The 22,310-nt window shown below is 34.2% G+C and overlaps 1 protein-coding gene across 2 annotated transcripts in view; it reads left to right on the plus strand.

The window, feature by feature from the left end:
• LOC128992340 (probable G-protein coupled receptor Mth-like 1) overlaps positions 1–21,278 on the plus strand; it is a 28,927-nt gene extending 7,649 nt beyond the window's left edge. Inside the window, exons 2-8 of one of the 2 annotated variants that reach the window (XM_054415877.1) lie at positions 7,647–8,045; positions 15,099–15,177; positions 17,465–17,655; positions 17,990–18,152; positions 18,937–18,990; positions 19,776–19,938; positions 20,781–21,278. In XM_054415877.1, coding sequence (XP_054271852.1) covers positions 7,647–8,045; positions 15,099–15,177; positions 17,465–17,655; positions 17,990–18,152; positions 18,937–18,990; positions 19,776–19,938; positions 20,781–20,927 — 1,196 coding nt within the window. In that variant the 3' untranslated portion in view covers positions 20,928–21,278. The remainder of the gene's footprint in view (positions 1–7,646; positions 8,046–15,098; positions 15,178–17,464; positions 17,656–17,989; positions 18,153–18,936; positions 18,991–19,775; positions 19,939–20,780) is intronic. The other variant, XM_054415878.1, reaches the window with a different exon arrangement.
• Positions 21,279–22,310: the final 1,032 nt, after the last annotated feature.

Below are 22,310 nucleotides of genomic sequence, written 5' to 3' on the forward strand. Positions count from 1 at the left end.
AACTAATAAAGTGTGTTTTTGAGTAAAATATTGATAGCTTAGTACAAAATAAATAAATTTTCCAAGTTTGATCAAAATATATCCATAAACAAGCAAACTACAACATTTGACAATATTCTCCATAAGAATAACATGGGAATTTTAAATTTACAATTTTTTTAATTTTCTCCGTTACTAATAATCGAACAAAAATACTTGTATATACTAAATTATTTGTTTTTTTTAAGCTCTTTAAAAAGGTCTAACGAGAAATCGGGAAATTTTGTGTTTTGAGGGTCAAAAGTGAGAAAAACCAATTTTTACCCCATAAAACCCCCCGTAAAGCCCCGTTCCCATGGTCCGATCGTGCTGGTTCGCGAACTCATTCAAGTTTATCCCGCTTTACACCTTTAAACCAAATTTCATCAAAATCGGACAAAAATTACTCAAGTTATCGCGTTCACGGACGTATATATATATATATATATATATATATATATATATATATATATATATATATATAAGTCTATATATATATACATATATAAAAATTTGAACGAATGGTGTTTTTGGCCTCTGGGGACATCAAAATGAAAAAGTAAATCGGTCCCGGGTCTAGGTCTTACCGTGCCACCTATGTTAATAGCTACTTCCCTATAGGGAAATTCGCTAAAATGGAAGTACAGTACTTTTCCATATTATACCTATTGTATATTCAGTCACTAAACTATAACATTGACCAATCATCACATGCAATCATTGCATTGGGTAATTTTGACTACGAAATAAATAAACGGTATCAGCATTCTGAAACATACTTTCTCCCATAAGTTTGTTAACAACCTCATATCCGGAAATGGGATTTGTACAATTTTGTTCAGAATTTAAGGACTATAACATACTACATTTTTATCAAAATTGTTCATGCCATTTTTGGGAAAATCTGATTTTCCGTTTTTTTATGGGGGTTTTATGGGGAAATAACATAATTTACAATAACTTTTGAACCGTAATTTTTACAGGAATGGGATTTGTGCCGTTTTGTTCAGAATATAAAGGACTATAACATACTACATTTTTATCAAAGACGTTCGGGCCATTTTTGGGAAAATCCTAATTTTCCGTTATTTTATGGGGTTTTATGGGAAAATCCCCATTAAAAATAAAAATTTCTAAAAAATGAAAAAAAACTCTCAATATCGTAAGGACCATAACATACTATGTTAAATCAAAACCGGATTTTTTTCTAAAATCCTATTTTTTCGTCATTTCATGGGATTTTTATGAGAAAATAACATAATTTACCATAACTTTTTAACCGTAACTTTTAAAGAAATGGGATTTGCACCATTTTGTTTAGAACTTAAAGGGCTACAACATACTAAATTTTTATCAAAATCGTTCAGTCCATTTTTGAGAAAATTCGATTTTTCCGGTTTCCGGTTATCCGGAGATACCATGGATTAGAACCTACATACCAAACTTCATCGAAATCGGACCACAGATGTAGCCTCTAGCTCTGTACACATCGAGACACACAGACACACACACAGACATCACTTCGAAAACCACTTTTTTGGGTCCAGGGGGACCCAAAACGAATATATCCACTCAAAACTCAAACTCAAAAATTTTGACGAAAACAATACTTTCTCCATATACTATGGTATAGGTGGAGAAAGTAAAAGAAACACCTAAACCTGATTATTCATGTGTTATTCATGTGTTAACTAAACACATGATTGGTAATGTTGGATTTGTTCATATGCATATTGCTCTTAGACAAATTAGCTATTTCCGTTTGAAGTTACCAATATGTAGTGGGTGTAGGTAAGCTGCTCCCCCGTGCCTGGGACGCCAGCGAGTGCGTCGTGCAAAATGCTTGTCTTGACTGTACTCTTCCATTCCTGACCTAATCTCTTAATCCCTTCCTTGCGGGTGTGAGTAAACTGTTCTCCCTTGGCTGTTGCATACATTTGATTTATGTTCACTAAACTATTGAGTTACAGAATAGTTAAGAGTTCAATTGTGTAATAGAATGTAAGTAATAAGTTGAGGTAACAAATAAGTTACAGCAAGACATTCAGTTTTCCAAACACTATGGCCCAATGATAGTCTTTAGAAAGTAAAAAATTGAACACTAAAAATTGTATAACTACTGAAATAACAAATATTGCGTTATCAAATTTGTGTTGCTCTTGAATAATGCACACATTAGCATTCCACTTATAATACTTACGTTCAAAAGTTTACGAGTTTTAGGGATATATTAAATAATTGAAAACGCGTTTAAATGGTAACATGTTGTATTTCCTTGTCTTGTGAAATATTAATGAATAGTCTATACATTCACACCAATCATAAATATAATCAAACGATCTTTATGACCAATAAAGATCCAAACTATAGAAAAACTCAAACTTAAAAAACATTGATTTCTTATCAATAAAAAACATCACATTTTTAAATATTAAAATAAATTGTTGACAATAATTAAACCCTCTTTGTAACAATAATATACTTAAAAAAATTGAAAACTCATTATAAAAAATAAAATATACTAGTTAACAATATAGAAAGAATATTTTTTTTAATATTATAATAAACCCTTGAAAATAATTAAACCCTCTTTATAATCAATAATACTAAATGAAAAAATAAAAACTCATTGTTAAAAACATATACTAGTTACTGTATCAATATTTACATAAGTTTCTTGGAATACTTTACCTACGACCGGTTTTTAATTACTAATAATCACTAAACCCGTTTTCCAGAAGAGGTTATGTTTTCGTTTATAATCTCTCATTGCCACTGACAGAGATGCAACGACTCGTTGTACCAATCATTAAATGCACCTATCGTTAACATTTAAATTGGTAAAGAGAGATGGTTAGTTGAAGTTCGAAGCATTACAATAATTGTTTTACTTTTTTTTAAATTATTTTACTTTTCCTCTTAATCCTTGACCCTCATTGGTCAAGTAATGTCCCCGTGTAGTTAACTAAAACTATGATGTTATGTAAGTAAACAATGCTGTTATGTGAAACTTTTCAATTTTAAGAACTGAACTGTAATGGCATTAAAAAAAAAACTGTCGTAGGTAAAATATCAAAATAAACCCTTGAAAATGATTAAGGTTTGTCACATGAACGAAGTCCGTCATTTTTTTGCGAATCGCTTACTAGCGATTTGAACGAAGTATTTCCGCGAAATCTTTGTTATTTTAATGGTGTAAACTAAAATTTAAATTTAAAAATAATTACACGTCAAAAGTTCAAAATCGATTTTTTGGGGTATAAAGCTATTTTTTTCAGATATTATTTAAAATTACTCTTAAATCAACCCCAAAACAACTTAAACATGTCAAAACCAAAAACATGTCTGGAATCAATATCACGGACTTAAACAAAAAAATAATAGCTTTACCCACCTTGGGTTACACATGTTGCCCTGCATCCATGTCTCCGCCGCCTTTCGCAAACCCACTTTACTGTGCCGCACATTCTCACTGTATTCTTGATAAATTTAAAACTGTTAACTAACAGCGCACTACCTCCCCGTTCTGTAACCACAAACTCACTTACTAAGTTATCCATGTTGACACTAGCAAAGTTGACAACAAACTGCAAAATATTTGCAAAAGAGGATGTAGCGTAAGGGTTGTTGGCATACCAGAAGAATCCAACTACATACCGGCGTCTGACGACGATTTTCAGTAATCAATAGCAGGTTCTTTCCATTAACGCTGGCGTTCTTGAATTGAAATTGTAATAGCAGTCGTATTTACAATTTGGAATATAGCCAGAATAAGTTTTAGGTTATTATGAGTTTGTTAAAAAAATAAGTCTTGGCGACAATGCTTGACGTAATCATTAGAATAATGGAGAAACAATTCTTAGTTATAAATACGACCTTAGAAAATATGACTTGCGCCTTATATCACATAAACGTTACGGTAGTGATTCATACTTTGGTTGAGATTAGGTGATTCATACTTTAAACGCCATAGGTACCACATCGACGTCCGCCAAACCGCCGCGGGAGTACCGCAGACAGACGTTTTAACTCAAGCCATACCACACAAAATCAATTGTTTTCGCATTATGTTATCACCAGAAAAATGCATGATTGTTTTCCATGCGAAGAGAATGTTTACAGTGCAAATTTAATGTTTCCTATAATATTTGTTATGTTGTCGACGTAAACAAACAAACATTATTTGTAATTTTTTGATAAACAGTTTCAGTTTGCAACTTGCAACAACCAAAACTGTACAAGTACAATCAATGTAAATTTGGACTTGTTATATAAGGCCTAACTAAAAAATGTCATTAGTTTTGAAGCTTTCGTAACTGGATTAAAGAAATTCAGTATTCTAATGAATGTTTTTATTTAAAAAGTAATTAGTCTTTGTAGTGTACCGAAAACGTTGAAAACAAAAATGAAAGTGGATAGTTTATTCTCAACCCTATTCAAAAAATAAAATTACTTCTAAAAACAGTTTGCTACAGAAACTTACATGACCTAGGTAAGATGTAATTATTATGTAAAACAAATTGTGATGAAAATCACCCCAAAACTCCCGCCGCGGGCACGGTACTTTCGGTGTGGCATGGCTCAAAAACCAAATTTGATAACGCACTATTTGCGTAGTGGTACGACAATCATTGTAGCATAGTGTTTGGAAACTAGAATGGGTTGCTGTAATTTATTTGTTACCTCAACTTATTACTTACATACTTACATTCTATTACACAATTGAACTCTAACTATTCTGTAACTCAATAGTTTAGTGAACATAAATCAAATGTATGCAACAGCCAAGGGAGAACAGTTTACTCACACCCGCAAGGAAGGGATTAAGAGATTAGGTCAGGAATGGAAGAGTACAGTCAAGACAAGCATTTTGCACGACGCACTCGCTGGCGTCCCAGGCACGGGGGAGCAGCTTACCACCTCCCTATGTAGTAGTGAAGAATAAGCTGGGATATTCATAAAACAGAAAACAAACAGTGGGTGTCGCCAATCTTGACAAACAAGCATCATCAAAGGATTCCCTCGGTTTGAAATGATAAACCATCTAGACGGTTATAACTAATGACTAGCACACGTTGTTCTGTGGTAAACCTTGTTAGTGACTACGTAATACTATCGTTGTAAAGAATATTTGACGCAATTATGTTAATGACAAATGCGGGCTTTTGATTAGTCGATGATCATTATGGTGCCACTGACGTCAAATAACGTGAGAGAGATCGTAAAATTTCGCCATTGACTTTGGATTCAACAAAAGGACTTTTCCAATAGTCTTTAGATGGAATCTGCCTTCCGTCGACCTGGCACTGACCCGGGTCTAAAACCATGTAGGCGGAGGGTCAGGCGGCGGGTTTTATCATACAGAGTATAGCGTTGAATAGGAAATTTCTCATTGCGTGTTTCATGTATATGTTTCTTTTGTGCAGTTTTAAGAGCAACAAACATATGCCTGAGGCGATCAAAAAAGAAATGGCGGTCGGCAAGGGAATTATAGAACGAAGCAATTACAAATTTACCAAAAAAATAAAACATAAATATATTTAATAATTTATATTTACAAGATTTTTCATGATTAGAAATTTTAAAGAGTTTAGTTGTTTTAATTTCCAAGTTTCTAAATTATTGTTAAATTCTAATTTTACTGTTTTTATTTATACTGTGCCAAATTTTGCAGTAAAAAAGGTTAAGTTAAAATAACAGGAAATATTTTTACGCCAAAACAGACTATACATCCTGTAATACGAGTCAAAACTAACAATCTCAACATTTCTCTAGCTCCCCGAACATAACACTTCTAGTTTCCCATCTATGCGTCTACCAGGTAATATGTATTGTTATTATATTTTAATGTTTTCAACTAGCATAAGCAACTATGTAACAATACATCCAGCTTCAGAACGATTTTTTGTCTTTTTATTCAAATAAAAATAACACGAAGCCTATGACTAATTTGTATTTTTCAACGCAACTTATAAAACATCTAGTTTAGTATTTCCAGTTTCTATTGTTAGAAACTATTATGAGAACTAAAATATGTAAACATGGATCATTTAATAACAGGGAGTGTAAACAGCCTTGACTAATAAAACATTTCAACCAAGTTCATTCCAAACTCATATTGCATTCATTTTCAGCTTAAAATACGCCCCCAACCCAAGAATTTTAGCACGACAGAACCAGACCGCTGATCACGCGACAACTAGCCGCGTGAATGTGTCCGTACACTTACACATCTACTCTATTCTGCAATAGACTGAAACCGGAAGATTAAAAATTAAAAATTGTAATGAAAGGAAATTAAAATAAGTCAATATTTATGAGAATTGGAACGAAATGTAAACTATGAAACCACTATGGACCAAAGAATAGGAAATGTGCTGGTTATATTACAGCATGAAAACCGTTAGCTAAATCTTTTTAAATTCGTGAGATATTTGTTGTATATTAACTATGAGTTCCTAATCATGACGAATAGGACCACCCCCTGGGGACTTGATGTTGAAGTTGGTTGTTAACGCTCGGCAGGCGATCTGCGGCTTATAATCTTCAACAATTGGCAAAGGTCATTGACATCAACCATTATGGTTTGTGACTTAGCTGTAGTGTTACAGTGATTAGACTAACACACATAATTAGAGTAGAAATTCATTCAACTGTTGAACACAATCAGATCAAGAAAATTCTCAAGGAAGTTAACAAATATATTTGTATGGACTATTTAAATTTTGAACCCATATCCTTCTGCATTCTTGGGTTTTATTGTCATGCCTGACGGAAAGGGTTTTACACAAACTTATTTTCACAGCCACAACGAGGAAAAGTAGTAATAAGGAAATACTAAGCCGAGAATATTGCGTATTTTCTTGAATCGGGTCGAAGGATCTTCAAGTAGACTGGCGGCTCCTTACATTGGCCCATACACATTGGCCTAAAATACTGGAAACAGTCAAAAAACTTCTAAACCATAAGTCAGAGTTATTAGTATGAGATTCGGGCCAGTGAAGTCATTTGTTTGTTTTAACCATACCGTTTATGTTCTAATATCCGTGGCTGGCATGGTTTAAAACCGCCACGCTGCTTTGGGCCTTAGACACAATAAATTGTTCATTTATGCTGTCTTAACTAAGAAACTTGAGAAGAAGGAGAGTTTTCAATTAATTTATTTTATGTAAAATAGGAATCATACAGTTTCACTATGAAAACTCGAAGTTCTCCACTCATCAAACTGGTTCTGCGAGGAACGATGAAATAGTCAAGGTATATTTTATAACGGCTGCCTGGACAGGCGTTAATCGTAATTTCATCATTTCTGGTTTCGCTCAGAAGACCCTACTAATACTCTTCAATGAGCGTAACCCTTTCATAGTTTCATAGGCGCCCAAAATATCACAGCTATCTCGCAATAGCCGGTTCCACGTGTTAATTAGTCCTCCAATTCAAGTGCAATATTTATATTTCTATGTTAGCCCTCAAATTCCATTTCAACACTGGAAATTTATGTATTTGCCTGCATTTGTGCAATCCAACAACCCTGCGGTAACATTCTGGTACGCATAAATAAATGCAATTACGCAAAACAATTTGTTTAGGTTATTTTTTAATCAAATTCCAACACTTGTGTGTTCCAGGTCGACCATTCCTGATCCACGGGTTCCCCGAGTGTTCCAACCAGTTGTACCTGGAGTACACCTCCTCCTGGAACGTCCAGGACGATCACCTGTTGCTTGGGGAGGCGAGGGTGCCCAGGGCCCACTACTGTGTGGACCGCACCTCGCGGGGCTCCGCCCTGCTGGCTTGTCGTCTCCCGCCTACCCTAAAGCCCGCGGTGTACGGAGGCCTGTTCGTCCTGGGGGCCGTGTTCCTCGGTATCACTCTGGTCCTGCACCTCTGGCTGCCGGAGCTCCGCAAGAGTCTGCACTCCCGGGTGTTGGTGGCCCACGTCGCTTGTCTGCTGGCAGGCTATGTGGGATTGGCTGTTGTCAACCTGGCCCCGCTACCGGCGCCCTCCTGCGCATGCTCCGTCACTGGTTAGATTGCAGATATTCTTAAAGTTAATTAGTGCAGGTGTTTTTATAGAGTTATTTCATTCCCTTCATAATTTAAACTAGGTATCATTCTTTGAAAATTCTATAAATTACTATTCGAGGATTTAGTCCCCATGTTGGACATGAAAACGAAATAATTTATTAAATTTGAGGGCCTTTTAATGGGAATTTGGATCAGACTAATCCACGTCTTCCCAACTTATTCGTCTATTCGTTTCGGGTTGCGAGCCAGTTTAAAACTACCACACAAATGGAGTTGTAAAGAATAAATAGTTTTCAGCGTTATTTTTTACAAAATTGTAAGAAAATGTGTTTTGTCATTCAAATCAATCTAAAAAGACAAATCGTGTGATAAAGAAATGTTAATAAATTATTATTATATTTAGGATATGCCGTATTCCTAAAAATGCCGTATTTTCGTACTAAAAAGGTGTATGTGGGTCCATTGCTGAAGATTGGTATTCGTATTATTTTTTGTACATATTATTTTATTACTACGTTTTACTTAAAAAATAAATCCTTTATGAATTAGGCTAAAACAGAAACGGATACATGATCGATTCAAGAAAAAATCTGTTAATGATATTAAGTATTTTCCTTTATAAAATTCGTCAATTTTAAGAGATTGTCCACGTTTGTATCTCAATTAGATTTACAATTTTCAAGTGAACGTGTATAAGTAAAAAAGTTTTTAATGTCTCGATTAATTGTCAACCGACACCAACAATTTTACGAGATCCAACCAATTATCTGGAGTATGACCATAACAATTACGCCCTGGTGATTATCCTCATAATGCCACTTAACGACTAGCTGTGTTATCAGAAAACATATTGTGAAAATAATGTTGTCTTGGAGACACAGGCTGTGGATGTATTTTAGTCTAACTCATGTGGTCGTTTATGGTATGGGTTGTCCAGAAGTAAGATTTCATAGAAGTAGTTAAATAAAGATTATACAATAATACATATTTTACGGTGAAGGAGTGCGATACACCCACTTCTAAATGTGCTAGGGAGTTGAAATTTCGCACACTTGTAGTTCTTGGTCCCAAACCACCCATAAAATTCCGAAAAGTCGCATTTTCAAATTTTAACCCCCCCAATAATCCAAAATGGCGGACCTCTGAAAACGACAAAACACGTTTTTTTCAAACGACTATAGATCGAAAACGGTAAGAGCTAGAAAAGATTTGAGGAAAAAACGTAGGTTTGGAATTAAATTTTCTACAAGACACTAATTATGCGTTTTTCGAAAATCACACTCCTTCACCGTCAAAAAACGCCCTACTTTCAAAATTTTGGAAATTCCTCTCAAATTTTTAACGGGTTTCACTATTTTATCATACCCAAATAATTATTTTCCCCAAATCCAACGGAAGTCACATAGAACATCTTTAGTTTAAGGTAAAAAAAAAACTTGACGTGTTTTCCTTTAAAACAACACCAAAACCGGCTCTGTACCTTGTTTAATAAGATTTATATGAATTTTCAAAGTTGTAAAGTCCTTTTTGAATCACCCTGTATAATAGGTTTTAGATGCATCAGTCTCAGTCTAACTCAAGTACAAAGACAACCTTTCTTGTCCCTCTATTCTGTAAAAGAACACAACACAGGAATCGATACCCGCTAAAGTCTTCTAGGGTTTTACAGTTCCACAAACAAACCACACTTTCAAACGCTTCTTCGTTTCCCACCTTCAAAGCAAATTATCGTACCTATGTTTGAAATTTACATTATCTGCGAAAAGCTTTATGGGGCTCTTGTTTTGACTTCTGTGAGTTATCTATTAAACACTTTCAGTTTTGTTTTTACCTTTGTTGATAAACTCTTTTCATACACACTCGACTTTCTTGGTTCTGTTTAACATGGAAATGTTTTTTATTTACTTTTCTTTTATTTGAACCTTTTATGATGTTAGTTGTAGTATTCAATATAACATGCCCATCCGGGATAGCATTTCAAGCTTATTAAGATTATAATGAAGTTTTACGTTTAATTTAGCAATAAGAACCAATTCTCAAAAAAACTGTATGCTTGACAAATTATTTTTTTTCTTTCAGTTGAATTATTAAATTCCCTTCTGGGCTTATATCGTCGAGAAAAATTTCAGAAAATTTGGTTTACTGGTTTTGCATGATGGAAAGATAGACTTACACATCTCATATTTGAATAATATTATAAATGTAATCGCCAACATTCTAACTTCAACGAGTTTCACGGAACGAAGTTTAGCCTTCAACAGAACACGTAAAAGAGTACTTATTATATTTTTATATTTTACAAACGGGTAAATTCCAAATACTTAGCACTAACGATGTTATAATGACCAAGGAAAGAAGTTCCATTAGCTCCAGAATAGTTTTTAATCTATAGCCAAAACAGAGTAAAATAGACGGTAACTATGTTTTGCTAACGGTCTATATTATTGTTTCTGTATTAAGGAAAAGTAGGCTATTTTTCTGACTAATAACTTCTTGTACACTGAACAGCACTTAATGTGTTGATGTTATCTCTGAATTTTTCCATTCCATTAAAAGCTAAAGGGTTGGTGAACACTAAAACTTAACCAATCAATACAAAACCAGTTTAGACAAGTTTTTTTATACATAAACATAGAACTATTTCATTAAAAGTAAACGAACGTAATGTACGTTTCACGTAGGTAAAACTTTTTACCTAACTTTTCTTTACTTTGATGTTTTACTGTTGACAAATATAGTTTGGAGAGTTTTTATGACAGAACGAAATATATTAACTGGTACACTCTTCTACGTTTTAAAACTAAAACCACATCATTTTATTTGTTCCAATTGAATCCATCTTCGAATGCCAAAGTTAAGTGTGGTAGCATGGATATAGTTTTAAACCACTTGAAACTTGCTTTACATTAGTATAAATCTTCTTCTCAGGGGTTTTACTGAACAGTCCAGATGTAGTTATTGTTCAACTGTTCCAAGATGTCTGTAATAAATGTGTTTATGATATGTCAGCTGATCGGTCAAGTGTTCTATTGATCAGCTGTACAAAGAACAGCTGTTTTCCAACGTCACGACCACTGCCAAATGTAGCGTGATAACAAGAAACAGATCCTTCAATTTGGAGAGCTTTGTAAATTAGTTGTTTACGCTTTATAAAGACAATTCTGGAACATTAACTTGGTCAAGCACTCGGTTCGGAAAAAAGGTCTTAATAATTGCATTAAAAAAAATTGCAAGCACAATCAGTACTTTGGTCAACAACGAAGGTATTTGGTGTAAATTCTTCAGTTGTTATGGACTAGTATAGTTTAAGTAGGCTTAATTCATACTTATATAAAGGAACCAATCAATGTTGGAGCTAAAAAAAGTCAATTGTAAGCTTACTTTTGTCGAGGTTTTGCGCACAGAAAAAATCTCGCGTTAAAACATGATTAAAATAATGAAGTGGTTTTCCCACTAACGTATTTAAACACGGCTCTTGTTTTCCTATGGTAAACCTTAGCTTGCGTCAAGGAATTCTAATAAAATTAATGCCTGGAAATCGTTTATGTAAATTTGTATCGGGTTTAATGCTGTAAATAGAACTTAATCCCTTTATTCGCAGTAAAAACGGAGAAGCATTTATAAATAGTTAAAAACATTAGTATTCTCGTCACGGCATAGCCTCACAATCGGCGCCAAGGGATTGTGTTTTCCGTGTCTTACTTTCGAAGCCGAACCAGTTCTCTACTGAAAGACCGGTTTTAGTTTTTGTAATCAGTTCAAGTTTAGTATTTAGCTATGACCGATAAAATATTTCAACTTTGCCCTTGAGTATCTTGGAACTATGCAATTTTATGCAATGATATTATAATGAATTGAAATGTTAAATATTATAAGAACCCAAATAAGTCAGGTAAATTGTCATAAGGTGTTATGTACTCATGGATTTTATTGCTTATTCTACGTTATTATCGTTATTTGGCTATCAATCCTCTTTTCTGACAAATCAGCTCCTTTGCTGTGATTTTCATTTGCGTTTACACAATATTAATTTAGTTATTCTTTACACTCTTGCACTGTTGAAAAAGTCAAGGTAAGAACAATAATTGAATAATGAAACTCTGAGACTGATAATTTGTTATAGTGAATTTCTGGCGATAAAGTAAAGTATTTACAGTGGCAGTAACCTATGGTCGTAGTCTTAACTCACGTGTTCATTTTATCAAGCAATTACGTATAATAGTTTACATTTGTCTATTCCATTAGCCTTGACATCTCCCGTACAAACTTTCAACAGAGTTTACTTATGTAAATCTGCCTGGGATAACCGAAACCTACCATGGCTACATTGATTACGATAAGTGTTTATTTGGTCCAAAATAGCGACGATTTTTCCATTTAAGTTTAACATTTCACCGTATCCTTGTAAATGTAGTGACCGATTTGGCTTCAAAGTTGTACATTTTGCAACTCAGTTTTAAATTATTATGCTCGATACACTACAATAAAAACGCTGACAAACTAAAAACGTTATTTTGTATCGGGAAAATATTGTATACAAAGATTTCAAGATAAATTGATGATCAAATTAATATGAATAACGGATGGGAAATACACTTGGAAAAAATATGCTCCTGGCTTTTGACCAATGACTGAAACATTTGGAAAGTTTAAAGTCAGTGTTACTCTTCAATTTCTGGAGTAATCAATATATTACTTAGTTACCGATCAAATTGCTCATTATCAAACCCAACATCAAATTTAATAATTACTTCTCTCCAATTTAATGTCGGATTCGATTGACACGAAATAATACCTTAACTACTCAAAAGTACGAATACGAAAAAATACGTTAAATATTCCGTTGAATCAGTATTGGCTACAAGAATGTTTAAGGTGGACTTATTCTCACGTCTCAGTTATTTCATTTGGATATTCGATGGCAATAAGTTGACCACAATCATATGGCTGGCCATGGTCACACTGATGGGATGCCAAAGAGTTTTTAGACGACAAGTTAAAATTTTACCATCATATTGACCACGTAATAAAAAAAGTTAGTTCAGGAATATTTGCCATCCGCACCCTTGCAAATTCGACGAAATCTGATGTCCTACTTTCCGCCTATTATGGCCTTATTTTCCCACATCTTACCTATGCCTTGCCCATATGGGGGTATGAGAATCAGTGGACCTTATTTCTATTCCGTTTGCAGAAGCGGGCAATTAGAGCTATATTTTCTTTAAAAAGACGACAAACCTGCAGACCATTTTTTCAAACTGCAAACATCTTAACGTTTCCATCACTTTACATCTACAAAACCTTGTCATTCCTAAAACAAAACATCGACAAGTTCAACAATTCCCATAACCATGCTTACAATTTAAGAACTTCTTATAATCTTCCAGTCCCTGTCCACTGTACAACCTTTTTTTAAAAAAATCTCCGTTACAATGCAGTAAATATCTTCAACCACCTTCCAACGCATCTAAAGGCAGAGTCAGACCATCTGAAATTCAAAAGAAAGTTAAAATCTGTTCTATTAAATAAATGCTTCTACAGCGTCTGTGACTTCCTGACTGACGGCTAGAATCTTAATTTTCCTTTAGACAGAATGATTTGTAAATAGTATGTTTAAGTTAATTTTACTATTTTAAGTTCAATTCCAAAGCATATTATATTATTTTGACCTAACCTATACATGTAATTGTGTCTACTTGGTTCAATAAACGAGTTATTGAGTTATTGAAATCCGAACACAACAAAGATTCCACATACGTGTCGGCGAGAAAAACTCCAATTAGGATGTTCGCCCAGTAATCATAATAACTTCCCAGCCTTCTCTCCTCCCGCTTCAAGGTCGGTGGTTACGTGAAGGATTCCTTGTTTTTGCCGACCTCTGGCAAGTCCAGCTATCGGCTGTCCTGCGACACGGCCCTCCCGTACTATTTATAAACAACCACATATCGTGAGCAGCAAATGGCTGGGGCGGAGTCGTAATGGTTTATAGTTTATAGCAGTCCGATGAATAGCAATGAAGGGAAATACGTGGGGAAATAGCTGGTTTTTCAGATAGGGTACAAAACAGATATGTGAAAAAAGTATGTTTAGCGAAGGGATGCTATTTAAAAATATTACATTAGTATACTTGAATTATTCATGTATGCTCATTTGTGCGTGTTTATCGTTAGTGGAAATTAATCAATGCTATTCCTTACAACAACCTAACATTTCTCTAGAATTGATAAAAATTATACCTACTATATCCATTCATATACATTGTTGCTTTTTCACCTCACTATGATGTTTTTGGCTGTATTGCATACGTTAATTGGTGGCTGAAAGTTGCGTTTTGCTGGCCATGCCAGCTGTCATCGTAATTTGGGGACCGAGCAGGTTTTACAGGCCGGGGCCGCAAAATCAGCTCTTAAAACATGAATGCATTTTAAATACACAATCAGTATCCATAGCATTGCCATAGAATTGTGTTATTGTCACCGTTGCCTAGCAACTATTTATTTTTATTTTTGCTGATTCCTCAAATTATTTCTTCACATAACCTTAAAGTTGCAGTTGTGTTGACTATCAGTGTGCATAATTATAGTGATGAATAGTGGTAATAGGGACAATAGGGTATAGTGTGGTGAAAAATAGCGTTCGTACCACGGACCGAAATGGTTTTGCAGCTCTCGATCGATTTAAGTTCTCGACTTCGTCTCGAACTTAAAAACCATCTCGAGCCGGCAAAACCTCATTTTCGACCCTAAGTACGAAATATACTATTTCCATTATAGCTAAAATTACAAAACTTGGTATATTAATAATAACCATAAATGTCTACTCTTTCAAGGTATTATTAATTTTTTACCTCTTAATGGGGATGGTCCAAGAGGAGTGAGAAAAAATTCTCAAATATTGGCATAGTTCGAGTTTGGTATCGAAATAAAAGTCTTTGTTAGTAAAACACAACGCCACAAACCCATGGACAGTGCAATCAAAAATGACAGCTGTTCAAAGATTCCTGCTTAAACTGTGGGTTTAGTTAAGTTTTTAAATCTGATTATGTGTTGCAGCCTTTACTATACAGTTTGCGATCCTGGCTGCTATGTTCTGGCTCAATGTTATGTGTGTGGACATTGCATGGACTTTCAGGTAAGCTTCACAGATAATTAGCACGTTTCTTATAAATGTACCAACTAGTTCTTCATTACTTGCCTAAAAAAGAACATTTTGTATTTTTAAAATATTTTTTATATGAAAGGTACAAAGGGAAAATACTTGTAACTGAGGTTGATTTTCTGACCCCCGCAAGTGCTGAGTGTATTGGCCCCTACTCCGTTCACAAAATTTGGGCTGTGAAAAACAACCCCTCCACTTGAACCTACCTTAAAAAATAATAGCTCAAAAGTTAAAGTAAAAAAGTTGTGGGGGAACTCCCCTCAAAACACCTAAATTTTGTGAACAGAGTATATAGTTTACTTTCCAAGAAGTTCAAAGATATTCTTAAAATCAATAAAAAATATTGTTTTTTTGTTACATAACCGTATGTGGAAATGGTTATGTATAATGAAAACATTTCAGAAGTTGCAAAATAAATAATTGAGGCTTATTCACAGGAAATAGTTGTGAAAAAAATGTTTATGGAAATATATGCAAAGGGGGATCCAGTAGAAGTGTCATGGGGATCTATACATTGCTGATTATATCATTATCATTACTATCATTATCAATGCAAGAGCACATGGCTAGTAGGAGGATAGCAGTTAATTTTGGTTGTCCTTGAAAACTATAAATGCTGGGAAACCCATGCTAGATGAGAAGAGTGAATTCCTAGTGATTTAACTCTTTACATTACAAGAATATGACATGGATTCATGTATATGCTAGTAACCTAGATTGAAAAGTTATGCCTGTTATAAGCAAAACTATACCATTTAATTTATTTGTTGTACATAGAGATCATATAATATTTAGGAAAATATCCATACACCTATTGCTTAAAAAAAATAAACATGTTATAAACAAATACGGGTTACAGATTTTTACAAATTAACCCTTAAAGCCCCAAAGAAATATGTAAAGGCCATCCAGATCCAGAGTAACTTAATACGGCTTGTACTTTTACAGCTATTCATACGTGTTACAAGAATATTACCATAAATTCAATAATTGACTATAACATATGATTTAGGATATGGAGTTGTATTTGTTAAGCTATCGAAATGCCTCCGGTAGCAGGCTTGGGTTAATTACTCTGTTTCTCAACTTCTTAACAGTCACATTATTTGAGCTCTTATTGATAATCAAACCCTCAAACCCAGAACCTTTCTCAAAATTTGTTTTAAAAAATGCATGAAAAACAACTACTACAAAAAATTTATCATCATGTTTCGCATAACAAATGAAAACTTAAATGTTGATAAAAATATATTAGTGCTAAATGTATTAACAAGCAAAGGGAAAGAGCAAAAGTCATGGAGAAATTACCTCAGCCACTATCTTATCTCTTTAAACATAGTGGCAGTGTTCAATGAGGAATCACAATACAGCTCCTAAAGTTTAACGATCCTAATAAAAATATATGACAGCATTCTCTTAAAAATGCAGAGAAGACCTGACATAACTCCACAACCAATGCATCTTCAAACTCCTTAAACTACTCCTCATCTAAAGCATCGTCAGACTCCTTACGTCACTCAAGTAGTTTCACCAAGAAAATCCAGGAGATCATTAACCCTACTGAAGTTGAACATGATTTGTTAAACAAATCACTTGATAAACAATTATTTGTTGTTATGAAATGTTTTAGTAAAGGCTATTTAAATGATAAATAAATGATTTATTTCTTACTTCAATAACTATGAGGTCATAAATCAACAAAAAGGGTTGAAAATTGTACCTGTCCTCATTGACTATTTGATACTGGAGTTGACATCCTATCTATATCAGCTGTAGCTAATTTTTTATTAAAACAGAACGTAGTTGTGTTAGCCAGTCACAGAATGCGCTAGTGTCTAAAATTCTATTTTCTACCTTATTTTTTGTTGCTGATCAGGTTGATCGGTCTTAACAGTTGCTATAGCTCACCATAAGTCATTCCCTAGGTTTAACGTGGTTTAACTTGGTAAAAAGTTTGTGTATTTGACAGAATTTAGATCAGCACAATCTGTTGGTGGCTCACATCAACTATGACGGTTTTAATTAAAAACTCTGTCTACAAACTTAACATGGGAATGGAATATGTAGTGTCGTGTTCTTCAATCCAAAAATGAAGTTTAGAATTGCAGTACTGTTTAAAGCTCTGTGTTTATAAAATGTGAGGGAAACATTATAAAAGTAGGTATTGTTAATAAATCAATGTACCTCACTGGTCTGGTACCTCCTCAAAACACTAAGCCAGATCACCCATAAACTTTAACACTATATGTTGTGTCCACAGTGGCCTGAGAGCCCCAAAAGGTTCCCAGTCTCTGGACAGTGATGGACACAAGTTCATCTACTACTCTCTGTTTGCTTGGGGAGGTTCTGCCGCATTCTCAGGAATCACCGCATTTCTGGAGTTCAGCCCTGCAGTTCCCTCCATGTCAAAGTTCAAACCATCTTTTGGAACCACTCGCTGCTGGTTTGAACGTAAGTTTTGTATAAATCATTATTTTTACAACTTGTTTTAGAGGCTTATCTAGCTGTTAGCACTTTGAACTTCAGCAGTGGGAGGGGTCATTTCATGCAGTACAGTAACCAAATTTGACATTATGATCTAATAATTTTCAGGCATAATTATTAGTACATGTACTAATATATGATTGTATGTTAACATTGTTGTAACTGTTCTACATAACAGTTTTTAATTTTATTTTCCTTGAATTTTAGCTGAAGGCATCTCGCTCTAACTCAAACCTTTATTGATTGCGAATTCTGTCATGGTTTTGTTGAGTTGGCTCTAACTTTATTGAATGTTTTTCAGACTGGGAGTCGGTCCTGTTGCTTGTGTATGGTCCGATGGGTCTGCTGCTGATGGCTAACCTGGCACTCTTTATCTACACGGCTGGCAAGATACGCCAGACGCACCGAGACACTGCCAACATAGTGCAGCATGCCGGCTCTAAGCTGCGTCAAGATACTAACAGGTTAGTTAATTGTATACTTTAAGTATTTAGTTGAGTAATAATAATATATTTATGTATCAAATCTTGAAGATGGAATTGTTTATGAGATTAAATAACTTCTCGATCAGCATCATACGTGTTACCTGAAAAAACAAAAACATTCGTCTATTGGATCTGATGATGATTAGAGCGTCCAATCGAAATCGATCACCACTTACCAACTTTTATATGTATTTGAGAGTGCAGTAGGTCCTTGGTCCTTAAGTCTCATTAAATCATAAAAGCTACCGGAAAAAGACTGCTGATTATTTAAGTTTGGCTGCAATAATTAGCATAATTAGGTACCAGTGGCGGATCCAGAGGGGGGGCGACCGCCCCCCCCCCCATCAGGCATACATATATATATTTTTTTACTGCATGTAATATAGTAGTGCATACACATTGTGTAAAATAATTTGTCACACTAACTTTGGACAAAGAAATGGTAAAAAACTGCCATTTTGGAGACTTAGTTAACATTAATTTTTCAAGGGGTACCCCCAAACCCCCCAGACCCCCCGGTTCAACCCCCCCTTGTGACTGTTCTAGATCCGCCACTGTTAGGTACTTCTAAAATCATATAGTGTAAGTTTAAATCCATGTAATTAAAACACGGTCTATATTATATGTTAAATGTTTTGTATATATAATTATTCACTATCATGTAAAGCCAATAAAACATAGCTAAACAAAATACCAAAACAATGTTATTGACAAAAGTCAAAAGCTTAAATATTTTCAATCAATGTCAAAATTATTTTGGCAGGCTTTTGGATGTTGAATCTATCTACAATGGGACAACAGCAAATAAAACTATAAGGTAAAACCAGTCATATATAAAAGCACGTACAAATCATTGCACTCAAGGATGAAGAACATGTTCTATCCTCTTACTACTGTATTTAGTTCTTTGTTTGTGGTTTCATTGTAATGTGCATAAATGTCCATGTATACTAACTGTCATTGAAGCTTTAGTTTGAGTTTATTACAAATTAAGCGTGTGCTTATAATTTTACCTAAAAAATAATTGTTTTAGCCAACTGTAAAAACACCAAGAGTGGTCAAAATTTTCTCTTGCTAAAAGCGCATGTCCCATTGTTTTATAATTAACTGCTTGCTTTTGGTTATGGAATCTTTAATCTTTCCTTCTTTTTAAGAAAACTCATAAATTGCTGAAGCCTCTAAAGAGTGAATATTAATAAATCATATAGCCCAAGTACCAATAAAGATGCCAAAGGTTTGACAAAATTAATAAAAGGGTAGTAAGGTGGATAATTATGTAGGCGAGTTTAAATCAAAAAAAAAACTAAACAAATTGAAATTTAACTTTAACTATTATATTGTTTTTTTTTTCAATCAAGTCACAAAGCTACAAAGTTCTTTAAATATTTATTACTAAACCCTTATCATACAACTGGAAAAGTATATGAGTCTTTTTTTACCCTTGACCATCAAAATCACAAGGTAACGTTATGCTCCACTTGATTTTTTTTAAATAGCCGGCTGAACATTAAATTTAACCTCAAAATATTATAAATTTTACCTATTTTTCTAAATTAATTTTTGAAATTGACATTGTATCTTATCAGTTGATATTTGTCATAGGTTCAGCCTGTACCTGAAACTGTTCGGGTTGATGGGTGTGACCTGGGTGTTTGAGCTAATATCATGGGTGGCCGGGGGCTCTGAGAGCTACTGGTATGTCACAGACGCCATCAACGCTCTCCGCGGGGTTTTCATCTTCATTTTGTTCTGCTGCAAGGAAAAGGTAGAGTAACCTTGTGTTTTTACAATTACATGAAAGCAGACATCCCATTTATATGGGTCAGCTGTTGCATGTTTTTAATTAAATAACAAAATGTGTGTAGTTAAAAAGTAAATTCTATTATCTACCCTTAGTTGTTGCTGTAATTAGTTGATGATGCATTAAAGATCTATAGTTTCAGCTGTTAAGTCAGCCTTTGTTACTGTACCATTATGAAATGACCAAGTAGCATGGCAGATTTCATCGACGGCAGCGACATATTTACAAATCATATTCAGACACTCCTCTTTTAATTCTGCTATAACTCATTCTAAAAGCAAGGATTTTTTGGAGTTCAGCTAATGTATCTGAGAAAATCAATAGTCAAGAGTACAGACAAATCTTTCTAGCATGATTGGTTATGTTCATTCTTCTGACTAGGAAAAGTACATTAACTTATGTCAAAATATCAATGTGTCAACATGCATTTTTTGTGATACAAGTCACTGAATTTTAATGTTCTAAGGTGAACTAGAACTATTCATTTCCATACTTACTAAACAGCTAAAAATGATTCTTTACCTTTATCTGATAAAAAGATGGGGCATTTGCCAGGAATTATTAAGGAAATTGACAGGAAAACAGGCTTACCTTTAAATAAGTCAGAGACACATAAAATATACAACACAAAAGTAGAAATTTTGTGATATACTTTCTTTACCTTTAAACATTATTCAATAACTAGTGATTCTATCACAGAGAGATACAATGCCTCACCATGACAAATTGGGATATTTATATTATTGTGAGAGTAACATTAAAAATCCCTGTAAACATTACCCAGCTAATTATTCTCTTCAACTCAGGTTCTGGGGCTGGTCAAAGCCAAGCTGCACATTGGGAAGACACCGAAGTTCCCGAAACATCCTCGCAAGTCCCAGGCATCATCCAAGATGACGTCCAGCATCACTTCTCAGAGGACCAACTCCATCCAGCTCTCTCAGGTGTCCTGACTACAGCCAAACACCCAACACACAACATCCAATCTAGTCTCTGTGTCAAGTGTCCCAGTCTAAGACTGATCGTGTAGAAGACTGAAAGTAGTTTAGTGTCGTCAAAGATGTTTCTGTGATTGCATGCATTTGTTGTTGAAAATCATAACATAGAAATATAGGTGTGAAAAAAAGAATATATTGTTAACATTGTGTTTCTATATTTTTAAACTGTCAATGTTGTTGAAGTGTTAGGTCCCTTAGTTGCCATTAGCTGTATGGGCTATTAATTAACAGCTGTGTCTAAGGAACATGTCGGCCTTAGTTACTAACAAGACTACAAGATCGCGCCACTCATCCTACACTCATCCTTCACTCATATTTGGGTTAAAATACGCACATAGTGGCGTCCGCATCTTAAATAATTGATAATTGATAATTAATTAATTGATAATTGATTTGTCTAACTCTTTTCTAACAAATGTCATGTGACATATTGTCTTTGATTTCAAATTGCCTTTTTTTGGAATTTATGCTCACTCTCAATTATCAAAAGTTCATAGTTTAAAATACAATACACGTACTCTTCTCATTGGCAACTTTTTCCTTTCTTTCAATCTTCAAAAGATAGATTAAACTTTCCTGTCTATTTCTGCCTAGATCTGCCTATTTCCTTGATCGACCTTGGGGTTTCCTATTTAATGTGATGTATTGAGTACAACCCTTTTGGTTTGAGTAGATTCTCAAACTTACAAACTTACAAAACTGAAATTATGAATGTTGAATTACGAGTATATGGAAAGAGACAATATAAAAACCATCTAATTGTTAAAACAAAAAAACCTGGTCACTTATAAAATGGCCACTTCAAGTACAATAACACATGGACCAACCATATGGTCTGGATAAATGTACAGTGAAAATGTTGAAAGTACAAAGTTTTTATAGATCTCAGAATTACCTTCCTCAAGTCCCAACAACCATAACACAATTATTATTGTATTACAAAAATATTGTTATTAAATTTGGTTCGGTACTTTACCCTGTTTGCTAAGGGAGTGTCCCTTAAAGGGTTGCCTCTTCTCACACACATGCTAGCCTCACCACACAGAGGCAAGGGGTTGGGACTGGTACCAAAACAATTGTGAGTGTATCTTTTCATTGTTTACAATATGTAAAACAAAAAAGTTAATGTATACCAATGTTTGCTCTTAATATTGTATCTTAATATATATATCGTAAATTGTTGTAAAAATAATGAAAATGCATAATAAATGTTAAAAGAAAATATATAGTTTTGTTGTCTATGATTGATATGGAATTATTTTCCTTTTCATGCAAAGGGCCAAAATCTCCCTTCCTTTCCTAACTTAGATTTTTAGGGAATTTCCCATAAAGGGAATA

The sequence above is a fragment of the Macrosteles quadrilineatus genome, unplaced genomic scaffold (assembly GCF_028750875.1).
Source record: "Macrosteles quadrilineatus isolate MER2022 unplaced genomic scaffold, UCM_ALF_1.0 Scaffold_4__1_contigs__length_99947679, whole genome shotgun sequence".
Taxonomy (NCBI): domain Eukaryota; kingdom Metazoa; phylum Arthropoda; class Insecta; order Hemiptera; family Cicadellidae; genus Macrosteles; species Macrosteles quadrilineatus.